The 17,172-nt window shown below is 40.3% G+C and overlaps 2 protein-coding genes across 2 annotated transcripts in view; both read right to left on the bottom strand.

The window, feature by feature from the left end:
- Window positions 1-8,896, bottom strand: part of rnf181 (ring finger protein 181) — a 33,308-nt gene extending 24,412 nt beyond the window's left edge. Inside the window, exons 1-6 of the mRNA XM_084055643.1 lie at window positions 8,860-8,896; window positions 7,691-7,804; window positions 7,334-7,467; window positions 4,637-4,752; window positions 4,102-4,176; window positions 3,384-3,972 (exon numbers count right to left, since the gene is read on the bottom strand). Coding sequence (XP_083911769.1) covers window positions 3,913-3,972; window positions 4,102-4,176; window positions 4,637-4,752; window positions 7,334-7,467; window positions 7,691-7,776 — 471 coding nt within the window. The 5' untranslated portion in view covers window positions 7,777-7,804; window positions 8,860-8,896 and the 3' untranslated portion in view covers window positions 3,384-3,912. The remainder of the gene's footprint in view (window positions 1-3,383; window positions 3,973-4,101; window positions 4,177-4,636; window positions 4,753-7,333; window positions 7,468-7,690; window positions 7,805-8,859) is intronic.
- A 2,383-nt stretch (window positions 8,897-11,279) lies between these two features.
- vamp5 (vesicle-associated membrane protein 5) lies at window positions 11,280-17,172 on the bottom strand. The gene is made up of 3 exons (XM_084054832.1): window positions 16,886-17,172; window positions 14,635-14,778; window positions 11,280-13,168 (listed from the first exon to the last, which is right to left on the bottom strand). Exons 1-3 carry the CDS (start codon window positions 16,886-16,888, stop codon window positions 13,022-13,024), a joined length of 294 nt encoding a protein of 97 aa, XP_083910958.1. The 5' UTR covers window positions 16,889-17,172; the 3' UTR covers window positions 11,280-13,021.

Raw genomic sequence — 17,172 nt, 5'->3', positions numbered from 1 at the left:
GTACTATCCCTTCCTTTACGTCATTCCATTTAGTCTTTCAAAGTCTTGTGATTTGATGTTTCTGTATGTACTGTACCTTTCATTGACACCACTTTTGGTGCAGTAACCTGATGCCTTCGTAATCCAGGAGAGGTTGAGCCCAGGGATCTTTATTTCTATGATGGGATACTTGAACTGACCTACTTCTATTAAGTTTAATTCAGTGGTTGTCAGCTCCAGTCCTGGCGAATTAGACCACTGTTTCTAAAAGGTTGTTAAATGTATTAATCTGGTTATCTGAACTGGTCCCTTATTAGATGACTAGAGCGAAAACCAAACCTCTACTGAAGTTGTATTAGTGGTTATGAAAATGGTAAACCGATACAGTCTGTCATTAACTCGTAGATTAATTTCACACTGATATTACAGTGGAGAAACACTGCTTTAGATTCCAGGCTGGACCCTTGGAAGCCTTATTTGTGGGGATATGATCTCAACTTAAAGATAAAAGATCTGAAGTAGTTAGTTCATAAGAACCATTTGGGGGTGGAAATGCAGATGCTGCCTGTAGAACAGAGGTATCTAATCCTGTGCCATGGGAGGGCCAAAGATTAGGCAGTTTTTTATTCCAATCAAACTACATCATTAGTTCTAATTAATTGGCACACATTCAATAGGATAAACTAAATAGTCAAATCACCGCTCTTTTTTGGTTGGTTTGAAAACGTCCTTACTTTTGCCACTCCATTCTCATTGGCACCTAGATGGATACTTCTGCTGTAGACCTTGTGCCATTAATCGTTGGGTGTGTGTGCATGATGTGATCATGAAGTTCTAAATACAGTGTTTAACCAAGCAATATCGAACACCCAATACCGGTTGTCTCCAATCACATGCCTGAGTGTATACAGGTTTTAGTACAACAGCTAATGTCACTCATTGGAAAGCCTTTGACCAGACAGAACTTATCAGTATAATGTTTGGTTAGAATGCAAGCCTGCATACACTCAGTTCCCCAAGACAGGTGATTGGTTGTCATTTACCTATACAATGCACCTGTCATTTGTCATGACAAGTGAATTGATCACACATTTTTAACATGTCTTAAGTTGGTGACACCTCAAATGGCAGCAAACTAGCACCACCTTGAGGAGACAATGTCTGATGCAAGTCCTCCACTGTTCGAATGGTGTGTGGTTATTCTTGTTGTCGGGTCAATCTCGTCTGTGACGAATGTCAGGGGTAACCTGTTGGTTTACTGTTGGTAGTATTGGTGTATAAACTATGTAAAATCACTGGATGCCAGCAATATACATTTAAGTTGTCATTTCAGCTACCTCTGTGAATATCAGTGAAGATGGAAGTCAGGGTTCTTACAAATACCGCCCCCCCCCTCATACTTTTTCCAGAACTTTGTTTTTTGTCTGATTTTGGAGACGTTTGTCTGTTCAATATGATGTATGCTGATACTGGCTTGGCAATGTGTCTTGGCCATATCAGCAGTGGCTCAGGAGGTAGAGTGGCCACCTGGAAACCCACGGTTCGATCCCCAGCTCTCCTGGCTTTCGTATTAAGACACTGAACCCCTAACTGCTCCTGATTATGAAGTTGATGCCTTGTATGGTTGCCTCCACCATCGGTGACAGTGTGTGACTGGGTGAATGTAATGCACATTGTAAAGCACTTTGGATAAAGGTGCTATAGAAATGCATGCATTTACCATATCGCCTATACAGGTTCAAGTTCTAACAAATATCACAAGATATGAAATGACAGTGGGTCTACAACTTGATAATACGAGCAGAGTATGCAACAGAACAGTTTTTCCCAAATACCTTCTCAGAATTCCTGTGCTATTTCAACCTAAGTCCTAGAAACAGTCTAGAAATATATTTATCAGATGTTCTCTAACTGTGTAGGAACCTGAAGTAGAACAGCTGTGTCAAAGATGGTGTTTCAAACTCCTACTCTTGCCAAAAAAGAAAGAAAAGAAGATTGGAATCTGCACTGGAATTTTTATGCATCTTAACGTTTTCAGCCATCTGGCCCCTGGCAGTAGGTGAGATACGTTGGATGTGCATGGTTGGTTTCATGTACTGTGATAGAAATTCTAGTTCCTGTATATGCACAATGTTCTTTGATTCTTTTGGCCTTATCCTGCCTCATCCTGTGCCAGATGTTTTGTAGAATCTTGCTTTCTGCTGTAGCCTATTTTCACCATTCTGTAAAACGAAGTCAAATAATCATTTGATCAAGACTTCACTTGGCAGCTTGTTAAACTGTACACAGTCAGTTTTATTCTGTGACAAAACCTCTTCCATCTTCCACTGGACAGGCCAAAACATAAAAGTGGCTTTACAACTGGCTTTGTCAACATGTCATTTCTCTGCTTAATGGAACCCTATGGAAAACAAATGTCTGTAACACTATCCCCCCCCATGTAAAATGTGCACTCGACTCAATTTGATGGAACACTGAGGACAACCAATGAACCCCCCAAACAAGTTAACAAGGCAACACAGAGAATATTTTGTTTCCTTTTTTTATATATAAATTACTTATGTACATACAGTATGTATGATTTGTTTATCATTTAGGTATTTTCTTTTGTCAGAGATTTATATTAAAATATGGAATAAAACAAATTATAAATGCTTGTACGACTGGTTCTTTTTTCATGCCCAAATAATACCACTAGAGGGACCCTGGGCAATAATTCATTCATTTGACAGGCATACACATTACATATCATAACCTATTTACATTACATTTGAGGGAATGAGCAACTTGATCAGTTCAGCATGTTTTGAAAATAGGTGTAGATTATTTGATGTGTAGATCATCTACTCCTGACAGTGCCTCAAAACCACAATTTAAAGCAGCAGGGTAAATTATACGATTCAGTATTTTTGTTGGTACATTTGGCAACAAGACATCGCTGTGGTACCACTGTATAGTACAAAAGAAAGAACAGCCAGGCAGCACACACAACCACCTTAATATAATGTATTGCAGTCAACCAAAAGCAGGGCAACCATGTTCTTTTTGTTTTAGTGCTGAAGAAGGCAATCTTGGCTAAAATGCATTGACTTCATAGGACTGCTTCAATAAATTATATTAAGGTTGTTGCGTGTGCTGGACGTTCTTTCTTTTGTTGGCTTCTAGGGATATAGCACCCATATGCTTTGAGAAACTTTTACTGTATATTAGTGAACTGCAAACCCCTTCTGCTTTGGACTGATTTGGACAGTTTCCTCTCTCTCTGCAATCATATAGCTAAAATAAAAGCATAAAAATAATCTTTAAAGAAACAACCAACCCTCATTCAGGCATCCTAAGGCAAAGAAAGTAAGAGTTAAGACTAAATACTGGTACATACAGACTTGGATTTCCTCATATTGTACTATCACAAATCATACTTTTAATTTCTTTGGGAAACAAATTCCAGTAGAATAGCCGCTTGTACACAAATGTTTAGCATCCATAGTTATATAAAAAAAAGAAATCGCTAAAAACTTTTCATTCACTCTAATTGAATGCAAGCAAAAGTAAAAGAAATCTCACAGTTATGCAACCCTATCACTTTGTAGGGACATGGCAAAAAAATCATTCATGCTACCTAGACAAGTGGAAGAAAATAACCACGTGTTCTACCTTATATCCAAAATAGACATGGGCCTTCTCACATTTACATTTTTACAGATAGGTGTTCCTACATTTCTTTCCTTTGTACTTAACATCTCCAGGGAATTCCTTGGGAAACATATCACTGCAGACTATGTCATGAATTGCACTAAAGGCGCATCTATATTTAATTACAGAACCCTTTCGTTGCTCAACAAAAATGATATATTTTCAGGTGAAAAACATGTCACTTGTCGAAAGGGTTGTGTCATGAAATATAATTTGGCCTTAAGATTGACAACTCAAACGTTATGTGTACATGGCTCCATGTAGATCCTCTAGTCTGTGTTCCCTTTGTTTTCTTCTCTCCTGAAACATATCCACAATCAGTTATTTTAATCACCAATTCTTCCACAAGGCACTGACAAGAATGAATTTACTGAGAAGTAAAGTGAACATAAGGAACAATGTTGTACAATACAGCTTTTGCAGACTAACCTTGTCTTTTTTAAATTCTTCATACTCTGGATTGTCGGTTGGTAATTCGAGGCGACATAGAGGACAGGAGTTGGTCTATGGTTGAAAAAGGAATATTGTGCACATAAAACATAATTGAAAAGTGAACATTGTGCCCATAAACCATATCATTATGGCCAAACCACAGAAACAGGGTTGCCTAGAATCAAGTCCCACCAGAGCCCACTTCCTCTGTCTCCCCCTACAGTATGAGTAACATTGAACTAGAGTTGTGGTGTGGTTTTAGCCCCTCTAACCTCAAATCCCATCTACTCCAAATTGCATTGGATGGTCACCATTCAATTGTTTACCATTCAAAAGTTACCATTCAAAAACCTGTGTACCAAGAGTCCAAGGTTTTGCTGTACGGTGGTGACAGATCGGCAATGTATAAACGATGACAAGAAGCATTTGTGAAATCAAGAAGAGCAACCTAGGTTGCTTGGCATACTTCAATCAACGCAAAGGATGATTTGTCTGATATCTTACAAGATTTACAACTTTGTGTGTGATTTACCTTCCCTAACCAGGGCAGGATGCATCCTGAGTGGAAGAGGTGTTTGCAGGGCATTTCTCGAACTGTCTCTTGCTCCTCAAACTCCAGTAGACACACGGGACACTTCAGCCCTTTATCTGTGAGAAGAACAACAATCAGGTTGACTTTGCTTACCTATTATTTATCTATTATCTTCCTCGAAAATATGTACACTCTATTGGTTGGAATAACAAGCCTCCACACACAGCCAATTATCATCATCATTACAGATCTCATTCAGCATATTAGCTGCTTTAAGGGGATGAAAACAGGAGGATATGCTTCTATACAGGATATTACCAAGCTTTTCTCCTCAAACTTCAATTTAAAAAACAATTTGGCTAATGCTCAATTCTGTTAATCTATACTATGTTAATAACAATGCATTACTGACTCTCAAAATGTCACAGACGTGAAAGCACTACAATTATGGTCATTCACAAGTTCACTTGTCCTAAATTCAAGACGATGTCATCCCTTTTCTCTCCCGTCTTTCCCATTTCTCTGCACAGGCCTGCCTGTCGCCCCGACCTACAGTATGTGGTGATTAAAGGACAATACATGCTCCTTCCGACGTCGGACAAAAATGCCGTTTTGGAATTTGGACAGGCGTCCAGAACTAGTTCAAACAGTCAGGACATCTGGGGGTGCAGGAGTTCTGAGAAACAGTTCTAAGACCTCCCATCAGAAGTTCTGAATGACATAGATTTGTAGTTATATCACCTCCCTTTCTGAAAACTTCAGAAGGAGCATATTTTGGCCTTAGGATCTTTGGGAGACTGGTGCTGGCCCATCTGAAGGACATCACAGTCATACCCTCTACAGTTCAACTATCAGGCCAACAAATCTGTCGAAGACGCAGTCAACATGGGATTACGATCATACCCTCCAACACATTTACTTCCCAGGGGGACTTATGCAAGGATTCTCTTTGTGGACATTCTTGAACTGCTGCTCTTCATGCACCTACTTAAACGCAATTGTTTTCACTGACTAGTGGCAACGCTGTCCTCCCTTTTCCTGGGTGGAGGCGATGTGTGCCCGCATGTAGCCAGTTTGTTTACATTATATAGCTTGCTAGCTGCTAGCTAGCCCACTAAAATGTGCAATTTGGAAACAGATGATATACTATTCTGTCCACCATGGCTTGCCAACTCAGACGGCACTCATCCACGTGTTAGGCCATCGGCTACTAGGGGCAGGCAATCACTTAGGCGCATCTCACAAGCCTCAAGGACTCCCTTTTGGCGTGCCTGCCTTGTTTTCAAGTGAAAACGTACAGCGATGGGGCATGGTTTGCGGAATTTGCTCATGCAAAAGACAGACATGCCATCCAGGTAAGGAAACTCACATTCGGCTCCCTGACAATCAGCACTGGTGCCACCCCCCGAGGGATGTATGCTCTCCCCACTGCACCTCCAAGGGCGCCTCTGTGAAATTCCTCAAGTTTCCACGATACAATCTGTATACAGATGGGAAGTCAAACATATGGTACAGTTGTTCCAATACCTTTACCAGCATCGTAAATGCCTCCGATACTGCCTAAAATACTGGATCAGGTATCGGCGAGTACTATGCAGTATGAAAAGATCCGATATCATGTAATTTATCATGTGAAGATATGACACCGTAGTTAATTTACGCTACACTGGCAAACAACATGTGCCACTCACGACCAACAACACGACCACTGCCCACAACATAATAAATGACTTCCCTTTGGCAGCTTCAGCTGATGGAGCACCAATACGAACAGACACACCACATGCCATCGCAATTGGATGAATGGCTCAAGCTGCACAGGTGCACAGAGTATATCAGATATATACGTGTATATAAGTATACTGAGACAAAAGGTAGCTGCATACTACATCAGAACAACCAAAGTCAGTTTGGTTCGGGAGGGCTCCCTGAACCAAAATAAAAAATAAAACGTCTGACGGACAAATTGCATTTCATACTGCCACAGAACAGTTCTGTGTTCTGGAAGCCAGACACCGCCCCCTGCTGCACTGCTGTAACCGATGGTTAAATGAATACCTGGATATTGCGACTGCGACACCACCACTATGGGGAATTTGTGACAGAGGTATGGAGGTTTTGTCCTTTCTGGCGATAGGTTGTGTTTATGAATGGTAGAGAGATTTCAGAGGTGTTTGTACCATCTGGAAGTTGGCTTGTGTCTCTTCCAAACTACCGTTGTTTTTCACTTACTTCACTGCTGACAGATTGAACTTGTAGCTGGGCTGTAAGCGGAAACAATGCCGAATGTCTGACCAATCACAGTAGCCAAACCAGTTCGGCTAATCACATCATCTCAGAGGCACAGGACATCCACATTTTGTTCTGATCCCGCCCACCCGAACCTCTGAATGACATATTGTAGTTTTGTTGCTGCTGCTGTAAATTCAATCAATATGTGTATAGGCATACTGGTATACTCCCTTCACTGTACAATCTAGTAATAAGCCAATTAAATGAAGTCGCACATCACTGAACCCATAACCAAAATTCATCATTCTTTCTGACATCAGATTTGCTGATCATTCTGATTTAAGAATTAGCAGTATAATTAACTCTATGAAGACTCTTCAGTGTGTGGTGGACTACTTTAACATTAGAAAACAAAACATAAAAGGTTAATTGTCAATGAGGTCAGTTTCTGTGCTGCTGAGTCACCTGCTTGTTCTGGAGAGATGATGACCACGGAGAGGGTTTGTACTGCAGTTTTGGCTGCTGGAGGTGGAAGACGCTGGTCCCAATCTGATAGGTCAAATGCCCCTGAGTCAATGTCCAAGCCCTGCATCAAAGACCTTCACAGAGAGAGAAATACCAGTAGTCTGTCAATACATCGACTTGATACATTTGTATTTTCTTTTTGACAAATTGTCACTAATATACATACATATTTAACCTGGAGACAGTTGGGTACATTACATTGTCCACATTCTTAAGAAAGGGGAAAGGCTCCATTGAAATTAGTCATTTAATGTTGGCACAAATGTGGTTACTTTATTTGAAATAAGATGTTCTCACCTGGCCAATTCAAGTAGTGCATTCTGCCGGTACTGTTCTTCTGGGTTAGTAGGCTCACAATCATGTTCATCAAAGTAGGATGCCATTTGATCCTCCTAACACACAGATATGTACCTGATAGGGGAAACATTTTAAAAGTTTTACTGCTTTATCAAATCATCCAAGCTGTATGACATCCTCATTTATATATGTATATATTTGTTTACAATTATGGCACTGGTAGCCTTGGAGCAAGACTATCATAGATGTATTATCGAGTCTGACTTTTACTTTCATATCTACGACAGTCTTGGCCAGCACCACCACTGCGTCCTGCACTTTCATTAGTAAAGCTCGTACGTGCACACAAATATATATACGGTGCTTACGCGGTTGCCCCAAATGTTAACTCGCGGTTCGGAGTCTTTGTGCAATGTATTAGTCCGTATTTTTCAATAAAGAAGTGTTTTAATCCCATCTGTGTCGGATTCTGTCGGAAATTCCCTGTATTCCTCAATGGGCGGTAGTGGCGAGGCGCATCCGGTGAAAGCCGGAATTACACTCAATGTAAACAGAAAGTAAACCAGGGGGGAAAGCTGGCGGTCGGCCACAGACGGGATTAAAACACATATATATTGAACAGTACGGACTAATACATTGCACAAAGACTCCGAGGTGCGAGTTAACATTTGGGGCAACCGGGTAAGCACCATATATATATATGTGTTTACATATACGTTGAAGTACGGGCATTACTGGTGAAATTGCAGGACGCACTGGGGGGTGCTAGCCAAGACTATCGTAGATAAGAAAGTAAATGTCAGACTCGATAAAATACATCTATGATGGTCTTGATCCAATGCTAGCACTGTGGCGTGATGTAACTTAATAACCAATTAATAACTAATCTCCAGTTCTCAATTGCGAGAACAACTCACTAACTTAAGCCTTTCACGGACACAAACATGTAAACCAAAAAGTTGCCTGTAGTAATAGCACACAGGCTAATAACAGCTATGGCTGTCTGGAGCTATCTAAGGTAACACTTGATAGCCATTTGTAACGCTTTCTGAGTACTTCTATAACTGGCAGACAGACACGTAACAGACAACAGCAGGGAATCGCATTTTACAAAAGTTGTCTAGAAAACAAACAAACTGCTCATAAAATCAACACAGTAGAAGACTCACCTCTGTTAGCAACAGTAAACATTGGTCATTCTACCGGGTATGACGCGTAGGTATGACGATACAATCATGTGCAGTGTTGCCAGATTTTGCGAGAGAAATAAGCAACCAGGTCTAGGAAAACAAGCCCAAAAGAAGCGACTAGGCTACGGCTACATGAGCACTTAAGTTTAAACCTATATGCATTGGCTATTTTCAAAAGAAGCTGGGGAGAAAAAATAAATTTGAATATTTTAAAAACATTTTAACAACACAAATCTTGTATGGGGGTCCCTACAATATTTTGTGTCAGCTGGCACAACATATTTTCAGTTGGGGGGGGTCCTTGGATAATTACATATTAATTTGGGGGTCCTTGACATGAAAATATTTTAGAACCAATGGTTTAAACAATATTTAGGAAGCAAGTCCAAATAAGCAAAAGCAACTAAACTTTAGAAGAAAAAAAACAGGTCGCTTATAATAAGCGGACATGGCAACCCTGGTATGACGATAAATTAATGTGTCCGTTTTCCCAGGCCCGTTGTAATCCAATCAGAAAGAGCCAATACATTTCTTCAAGATACCTCATTGGCCGCTGTTGTTCACTGGAGCCTCTGATTGGAGCGATGCGTCATCGCGGCCGCCCTACATGTCGGCTTATTATAAGCGACTTTGGGCTTCTTTTTCTGTAAAGTTGCTTGTCAAAATTGGTAGTTACAGGTTGGGTTTTTTGGGTCTGGTTTCTAACCTGTACTTGATTATTTAGGCTCACTTCCACATTGTTGTTTTTATTTTTTCAAAACATAAATGTTTTGTTTTTTTCATAAATGTTTTGTGCCAGGGAGCATTTGTGTTGTTTAGAATGTTTCAAAATATTCCAAATATTTCACATTTTATTTCAAGAGTTTTTGAAAATAGCAGATCTACAAGCTCACAAGAATATCACAACACTGAATGTATCAATGCGCCAATGTAGGTCTCTCTACACAATGACAATCATCATAACTCGCTGAATTCTCAACCGATTTTCACGCGTTTTGGTTTGTTACAAATATCAGCCATGTAGTTATGTTGTTATGACTCAGGCATACTGTTCTTCCTGTTCTTATTCTTATTTGTGTTGCATTACTGCCATCTTCTGGAGTTTATTTTACAATGTGTCAGATTTTTCCTAGATCTGTCCTGTCCTTATTCACAAGAAAGCTGTTCATCAGATATACACATAGAGGTATGGATACACACGACATGACAATGACATCATCACGTGACTACAATTTGTTATTGTTAGCGGATGAGACACTCCTGGTCTTGGACAAGGACAAATTGCAGGTTGAAAAGGCCCTGAACTCGGTCAAATCTGCACCTGGCTCACTGTTAACAAACTATCATTACACGTGACCTGGGCAAAAATAAATCCATTCTCTTTGGGTCCAGAATTAACCTCTGCTTCACGGTCAAAGTGGGCGACAATGTTATCACAAGGACAGGAGAAATTACCTACCTGGGTTGTATTTTAGAGGACAACCTTTCCAGTGGAAAAAATGGCAACAAAAGTAATCAGAAAAGCCAACCAAAGAACAAGATTTCTATTCAGGATCTCCTCGGTGGTCATAGGAATACTGACTGAGGACTCTATAGCTGGAGCACTCATCCAATGTCATTTTAGTCTATGCATGCACCTCATGGCACAAAGGCCACAAAGGCATTCAAAACAAAGCTTCAGACCGCTCAAAACAAACTGGTCAGGTTACTACTTGGCCTCTCACCTGGAACTCATCTACCCCCTGCTCTTCATTATGCTAGGCTGGGATGGCTCAGGGTAAAGGACGGACTAAAAGCAACTTGCTATGGGCCTGGCCTTCAAGATACTCAAAAACTGTTTTGTTTACTGTACATATTGTACATATATATTTTCGATTTCTACCCGTTTATATGATGTTTTTGCATAGTGTATATTTGTCGGTCACTAAATGTTTCGATGAATTGAGTACAAAGAACCGCAATGGAAACAAGCCATAGTGCTTTCCTGGGTTTAAAATCCTCTCAACAGACCTTGTATTGAACTGTACTTCCCTGTGCTTGTCTTTGCAAACTGTTAATAAAGAATTCAATCAATTCAATCAAAATCAGTACAGCGATACCCTAGAGGAAGCTCCACTGATCTTATTCAACCCAGATTTGGCACAAATATGGGGATACATTTGTTCTACTGCTATGCCACCACAATGTGGAATGCCCTACCAACAAACAACAAAAAGTGTGACTTTCGCTCTGTTACTGGTACCTGATGTATGTTATGGCTTAGGCAAGGCATAAGGACGGCTCACAACTCTGATTACTCATGGGATAGAGGGATATTGGTGCTGAAAATGGTCTTCAATTGACCTTTGACAGCACAGAATTTTGTGAATTATTTATCAGCATTGTCTTTTTAATCTTTTAAAACACTGTGCATTACACCTTTAGACAGTTTGAGATGAGAAATGTCACAAATGGTAACATGCAAACAAAAACACAGAATAGCATAAACCCTTGACTTTACAAGAAAGAACACTAAATGGATACAAAAAAAACTCTTCTGTGTTAAGAAGTGTTATAAGTGATTTCTCAGCATCTCTGATTTCTCTGAAATCTGATTTGTACATAGTGCTCACTTGGATTGAGCTATTTACTCAGCACACACATCTACTTGTTTGATTTGGCAATATTATGTTTATCTTACTTATTTATGTTTGTTTTAATAGGAAATTACTTTTTATAAACCTTACAGGGGTTCCTTCCTCAACTGCAAACATCTCTACCAGAGTGCAACATGGACTTCATTTAAATGTTTAATTTGAATATGACATATTAACCATTTCAGTGTCAAAATGATTGACAGCACAACATTTTAACTTACAATAAGTCCCTTAACATTTATTACTGTCTTCATCCACTGCATTATTGAGGCATTGAATGACAGTGGTGGGCAACGTATACTCAAGTAAATATTCAAAGTATTCAAAAGTACAAATTACAAAGTACATTTTCTTTTGAAGATCAATATGCATTGCTGTATTGACATTTAAAACATTTCCAAAATAATGTAAAAGAAACAATCTGAAATGGTGTGATGTGTTGTGGGCTTGTAGATATATGTATAGTTTATATATAGTTTATATACTTTTGGGGGGGGGTTCTAAGAGTCCCTTCTGTAGTGGAGTCAAAACTACAATATTTCTATTTTAAATGTAGCGGCGTGAAAGCCATGAGCTTGCAAATACAAACAAAAATACTTAATAACAGTAAGTAAATGACTTAGTTACTGTCCACCACTGTTGAATGATGAACATGAGGTTATTACTTTTCATCTATAGGTCACTGCTTTGTATTCTCAAATGAATATTTAAAATGTTGGTACGGAGCATTTTCACTCTTTGTGATAATCCATTTCAAATGAACAGGGATACGAGTAAACACATGTTTACTCTGTCAGACTGTAATTCCTCTGTGGATATTGTTAATACATGTATAACAACATAGAAAATGCATGTATTGACGTGTGTTGCCAATGGTATTATGGTAATACTAGGACATCTTTCCTCTTTTACATAACCTATCAATGACTATTTACTGAGTGATATTCCACGTTCCACATTCCAACTTTTCAGAGGGCTGGTAGTGGTTAGAGAATGAGATGTAACCATTACAAAAGAGAGTGAAAAAGCAGCTGAGTTAGCGACGGTACCATTTCAATTGACAACCTACACATAAGTGAAAAAGAGTGAACCTGACATACGTCCCTAAATGACTCTAATAAGTGGCTTTCAACCTCAATCCTGGGCACCCATATAGCTGCTAGTTTATCATTGTGCAAGATTGTTAACTGCATTACCTTGATATCACAGGTCTAAATGAGTCCTGCTGGTTTTCATGTCATGGCTTAAGTAAAAACCAGTAGAACTCGGAGCACCCATGGCCGGGACTGAGAAGCATGACTTTAAACAAGCAAACATCACAGACATCAAAGGGTGGTTTTGACGTGGTACGTGACAGCTTATTACTAGCAGGCCTGTCCAATCATCACCATGATTGTACTTCTCTCAGCTGTCTCCACTGGTATCATTTCCATCATGTCTGTCATTTTAGTCCTGAAATCTTAATTCCCCATGATGCCATTTTTACTGGTTAGCCTTGCGTAGAACTAACTGCCGATGCTATAATAGATTATAATTCCAACAATGACAACTCCCACGACGACTCCAATGCCAATCAGCACCACTTTCATCTTAACGCTGTCCCAACGTTTCTGCTCCTTCACCTTCTGGGTGGTCTTTTGAAAGGCTTTACTCTGAAAAAAAGAAGGCACACGAAATACAAACATTACATATGAAGATTAGAAATCTCTTAATAAGGATGATCCAGATTGTCCTGTACACACACATGATGCTTGTTTGTGTTAAAATATTGCTCTTTAGTCCTATAATTCAAATCATAATTAGTCAAATAACTCAAACGCAGCAAATATTCTCAATCAATGGAAAACATAGGCCTGTGAAACATTTGAAAATTATTCTCCTGCAAAGACGCTGTTGTAGTCCATGCCAGTTTATTTTCTCAGTGTTCTAGATTTCACAGCTGGGATGTCCTGGTGGTTCAATCAGTCAACATGCATACCAAAAAGAAACCTTGTATTTTGGGCCTAGGTCATGACCTGTGTCACTTGTCTAATTGTCTTTATAATTTCACAGCAGTTTTCTTGGCATGCCTGCTAGTTTGCTAGTTTCTCCCCAAAAAAAGCAGGCCATCCATCCTTAGATAACTGTGCGACCCAGTGATGTAACAGGCCAATGTGGGAAAGAGGTGACCCCCTTAACTGACCCCCGGACGGACATGCGCCTCGTGGCATGTCCTGGACACACAGTCATACCTAGGGAGACCAGTTCACTTCATTCATCTTAGGAAACAATAGGAAATACCTTTCTAAAAATAGGCCCATAAAGCACAATCAGGATGCAAATTGTACATTTGTTTTCCCATCTAGCTCCACCTAAGGTGTATTTATAGACATCAAGATGACATTTCCTAGTTGATTCCCTGGGCTCCTTCAAGACCCCTGAAAGCTGTAGTAACAAAACCAGTGAAACTGAAAACCAGTGCTCACACAGCCTTCAAAGCCTGTCATGTAATGTCCAGAGAGTGTCTAGACTACTAATCTAGACTGTCTACCTGTGGTTATTTGCATCTTGCACTAAGTAAGGAAGGAGTAACAGTAAAGGTTTAGATTCTTATCTTACATTGACTCTTCATTGCTTACCTTTCTTATATAATTCAAATACCATACCAAAGTTGTCTTTGTGTTTTCAGTGAGGAAGAGGTAGTGTTGCAATTACTTTGTTGGTGCTTTTATGCCCCCACCCCCCTATTTGAAAACATATGTTTAAGTAAGGTTACACTAATTTCATCTTTCCACTCTCTATTTTATCAACCCCTTAAATTTGCCGGTCCATACTCCCACAGTACCAACTCAGTGGCCTTGGGATTAGAGTGTCTACCCTGAGACTGGGAGGTCGGGGTCCATATTTGGCGTGAAACCTGTCCTCTGAATTTACCCAGGGTGCTATAATTACAGCGCTCAGGGAGCAGTTAGGCCTTAGGGGTTAAGTGTCTCGCTCACAGACACTGCAACACATGGACCAGGGCCGGGATGCGAACCGGCGACTTTCGTTTTCCCAGGCGGCCTTTACACCCACTCTACGGCCACCCCACTTTATTTTTCTGCAGAACAAATGTGAAAATAAAACCTTAAACTTGTACCTTGGTCAGGAGCACCTCGGCCCTGTCATCCAGATCGCCGAGCTTGCTCTCCCTCTCACTAGCCTTGTTGAGGTTGTCCAACATGATGACCCTAACGCCCTCCACGTCCTCCTGGGCCTGTTGCAGGCGACTCCTTCCATTCTCCTGGGCAAAACATCAAACAGGAACATCAGAATCAGAATCAGAAGACTTTACTGCCATGACATGTGAACATGTTAGGAATTTCATTTGGTACAGCGGAGCACAGTTTACAACAGACAGAAACAACACCCCCCAACACCACAGCAGCGCTATCTTGGGCCACAATTGAATACATGATAACATTATGGCTTATAAACAACACTCCCCAACACCACAGCAGCCATGGGCGGCGCTATCTTGGGCCACACTTGAATACATGATAACATTATGGCTTATAAACAACAATCATTTTGAACCAATGGCAATATTAGACAAACTGATTGCTACCTTAACTCTGGTAAATGCAATTGATAGGTTAATACCTAGAGAGGTTTCCTGCAATGACCTAGAACAGTGGTTTTCAAACTTCTGGTCTCCAAGGCACACTAAAGGGCCAGTCAGAATCAAGGGACATTCTACTCAAAGTGGCCAGACTAATATCACTGCGTAGAGTCTGGAATCTCTGTGTGGAACCTGCATTTCCAAGGGGCGGATTAAAAAAATGCCTCTGGTGATAAACCCGCCCCATATTTGCGTACTGGGCCCTGATTGGACCCTCACTACTTCGGAGGGAGTGAAATCCAATCACAACTGAGCGGTGCCAGACCAAATCTTTTTTTTTTTGTCTGGTTTCCAGGCTAGTTGTAGCTCACATAGCAAAGCAAGCTCTGATAGGCTCTCTCCTTCTCCCATTCTCAAAATTCCCAGGCACACCTGGACTTGTCTCATGGCACACCAGTGTGCTACAGAGTGTAGCACACAGTTTGAGAACCACTGAGATAGTGACATTGCAGGAGAAGAACAGAGAGCACTTGGGCAGCCAATCGGAGTTGATCAAAAGTTGCCAGGCAGGTTTTCTGTGCCCGATACAGGCAGCCTACCTGATTCTTAACAACAAACAAGCCATATCCAGGAAAATGTATGCCTCTGAGGCCTCAACAGATTGATAAGAAACTAGAGCAGGATATGTTGAGACATAGCTGGACCCCAGAGTATTTTTTTGTCCTGACAGATTTCTCCATGACATTTTGCCATCTGTAGCCAGAGGGGAAACGTGTGTCTCAGAGAGTCAAGGCTACGATGCTTAGCCTTTGACATGGGCAGGAAACCAACCGACAGGACAAAACAAGTATGACCTCTGCATCTTGAGTGGATTCATAATTCACCCATTTCCTCAGACTGTCCCATAACCTTACACAAGCAAATGTAGGCTATAATGCGCAGACATGGTGAAGAAGTGTCAGTTGATAAGTTGATCATTGATTTTTATTTTTAGGTTTTCCAATTAGCCTAGAGAGCTAAGCATATTATTTGAACAAAAGTGTTCTAAAAAGTGAACCAGCATTGACTTAGCTCAGGAACTGCCCATTAGAGTGCCTTCCTTCCTTCACTCCCTCCCCCCTCCATACAGAATGAGTGGACCTGGCATTTTCCTACCAAATCCCAATTCAGTTTAACCACTTAAGGTTACTGCACATCCTCATACAGAGATGGCAAAACTAGCAGATCTACAAGCAACATGACACATCGTGATGTGAGCTTGTACATCTGCTATTTTCACTATAATTTTCTTTGAGAAAAATATAACAAATATAATGTTAAAACGTTTTTGATTTTTTGATTTTGACATTTTCCCAAAACGCCAGGGGTAATGTCATTAACGATTTACAGCCCTCTTATAATAGGCCTACCCTCAATTAGGCTAGCTAGTCAAAAAACTCTATTTTCATCAACCATTCAAATTAAATGTATTTTAACATAAATTTAAAAAATAGGCTACTATTATAGGCCTACTTTAGTAGTGTAATAATTTATCAACAGGTTTTTGTTGATAGTGATGTTCACTTCACCTCGTTGGTCCCACGCTTTCACCTTTGAGGACTTTGCCCTCTAGTGCACAACTGTTTTTGTAGCCTACATAATACAAAAGGCTTTAAAACCGTAAAATATTTAGTAGGCTACAACTTTAATGTCGACATAAACTTTATGGAAAACAAAGAAACAGGCTACACACACACTGCATACGCACTTATTCTGCTTCTGCAACGTATTAAAAATGAAATACACTTACCATTGCTCTCGCGTCACAGACTTTATTTCTGTCCGACTTTGTCACCGAATCATTTGATCAGCGGGGCTTGAGCTCAGAATAAAACTTGCGCTGGATTCACACGACAGTTTCACTTCTGAACTGAAAGAACTTCGCGGCGTTCTCTTTCACTCTGTTGCCCTTTTTAACTCCTCTGTTTTCCTCACCGATACTTTCACTTCAGTTGAGCAGTTGAGTCGTGAGTGCCTGGGTCGTGGGCTCAGCTGGCCTGGTTGACAGACACCACCCACATCCTTATCTGATTCCAA

This window comes from Gymnoscopelus microlampas, assembly GCF_963454915.1.
Source record: "Gymnoscopelus microlampas genome assembly, chromosome: 4".
Taxonomy (NCBI): domain Eukaryota; kingdom Metazoa; phylum Chordata; class Actinopteri; order Myctophiformes; family Myctophidae; genus Gymnoscopelus; species Gymnoscopelus microlampas.
This window is presented reverse-complemented; position numbering and strand designations above follow the sequence as displayed.

Bases quoted from the DNA above. Each gene is read 5' to 3' on its own strand.
- vamp5 (XM_084054832.1), bottom strand. The intron at 13,169-14,634 runs GTACAAGTTTAA...TCTTTTTTTCAG, and splicing joins CCGAGGTGCTCCTGACCAAG to AGTAAAGCCTTTCAAAAGAC.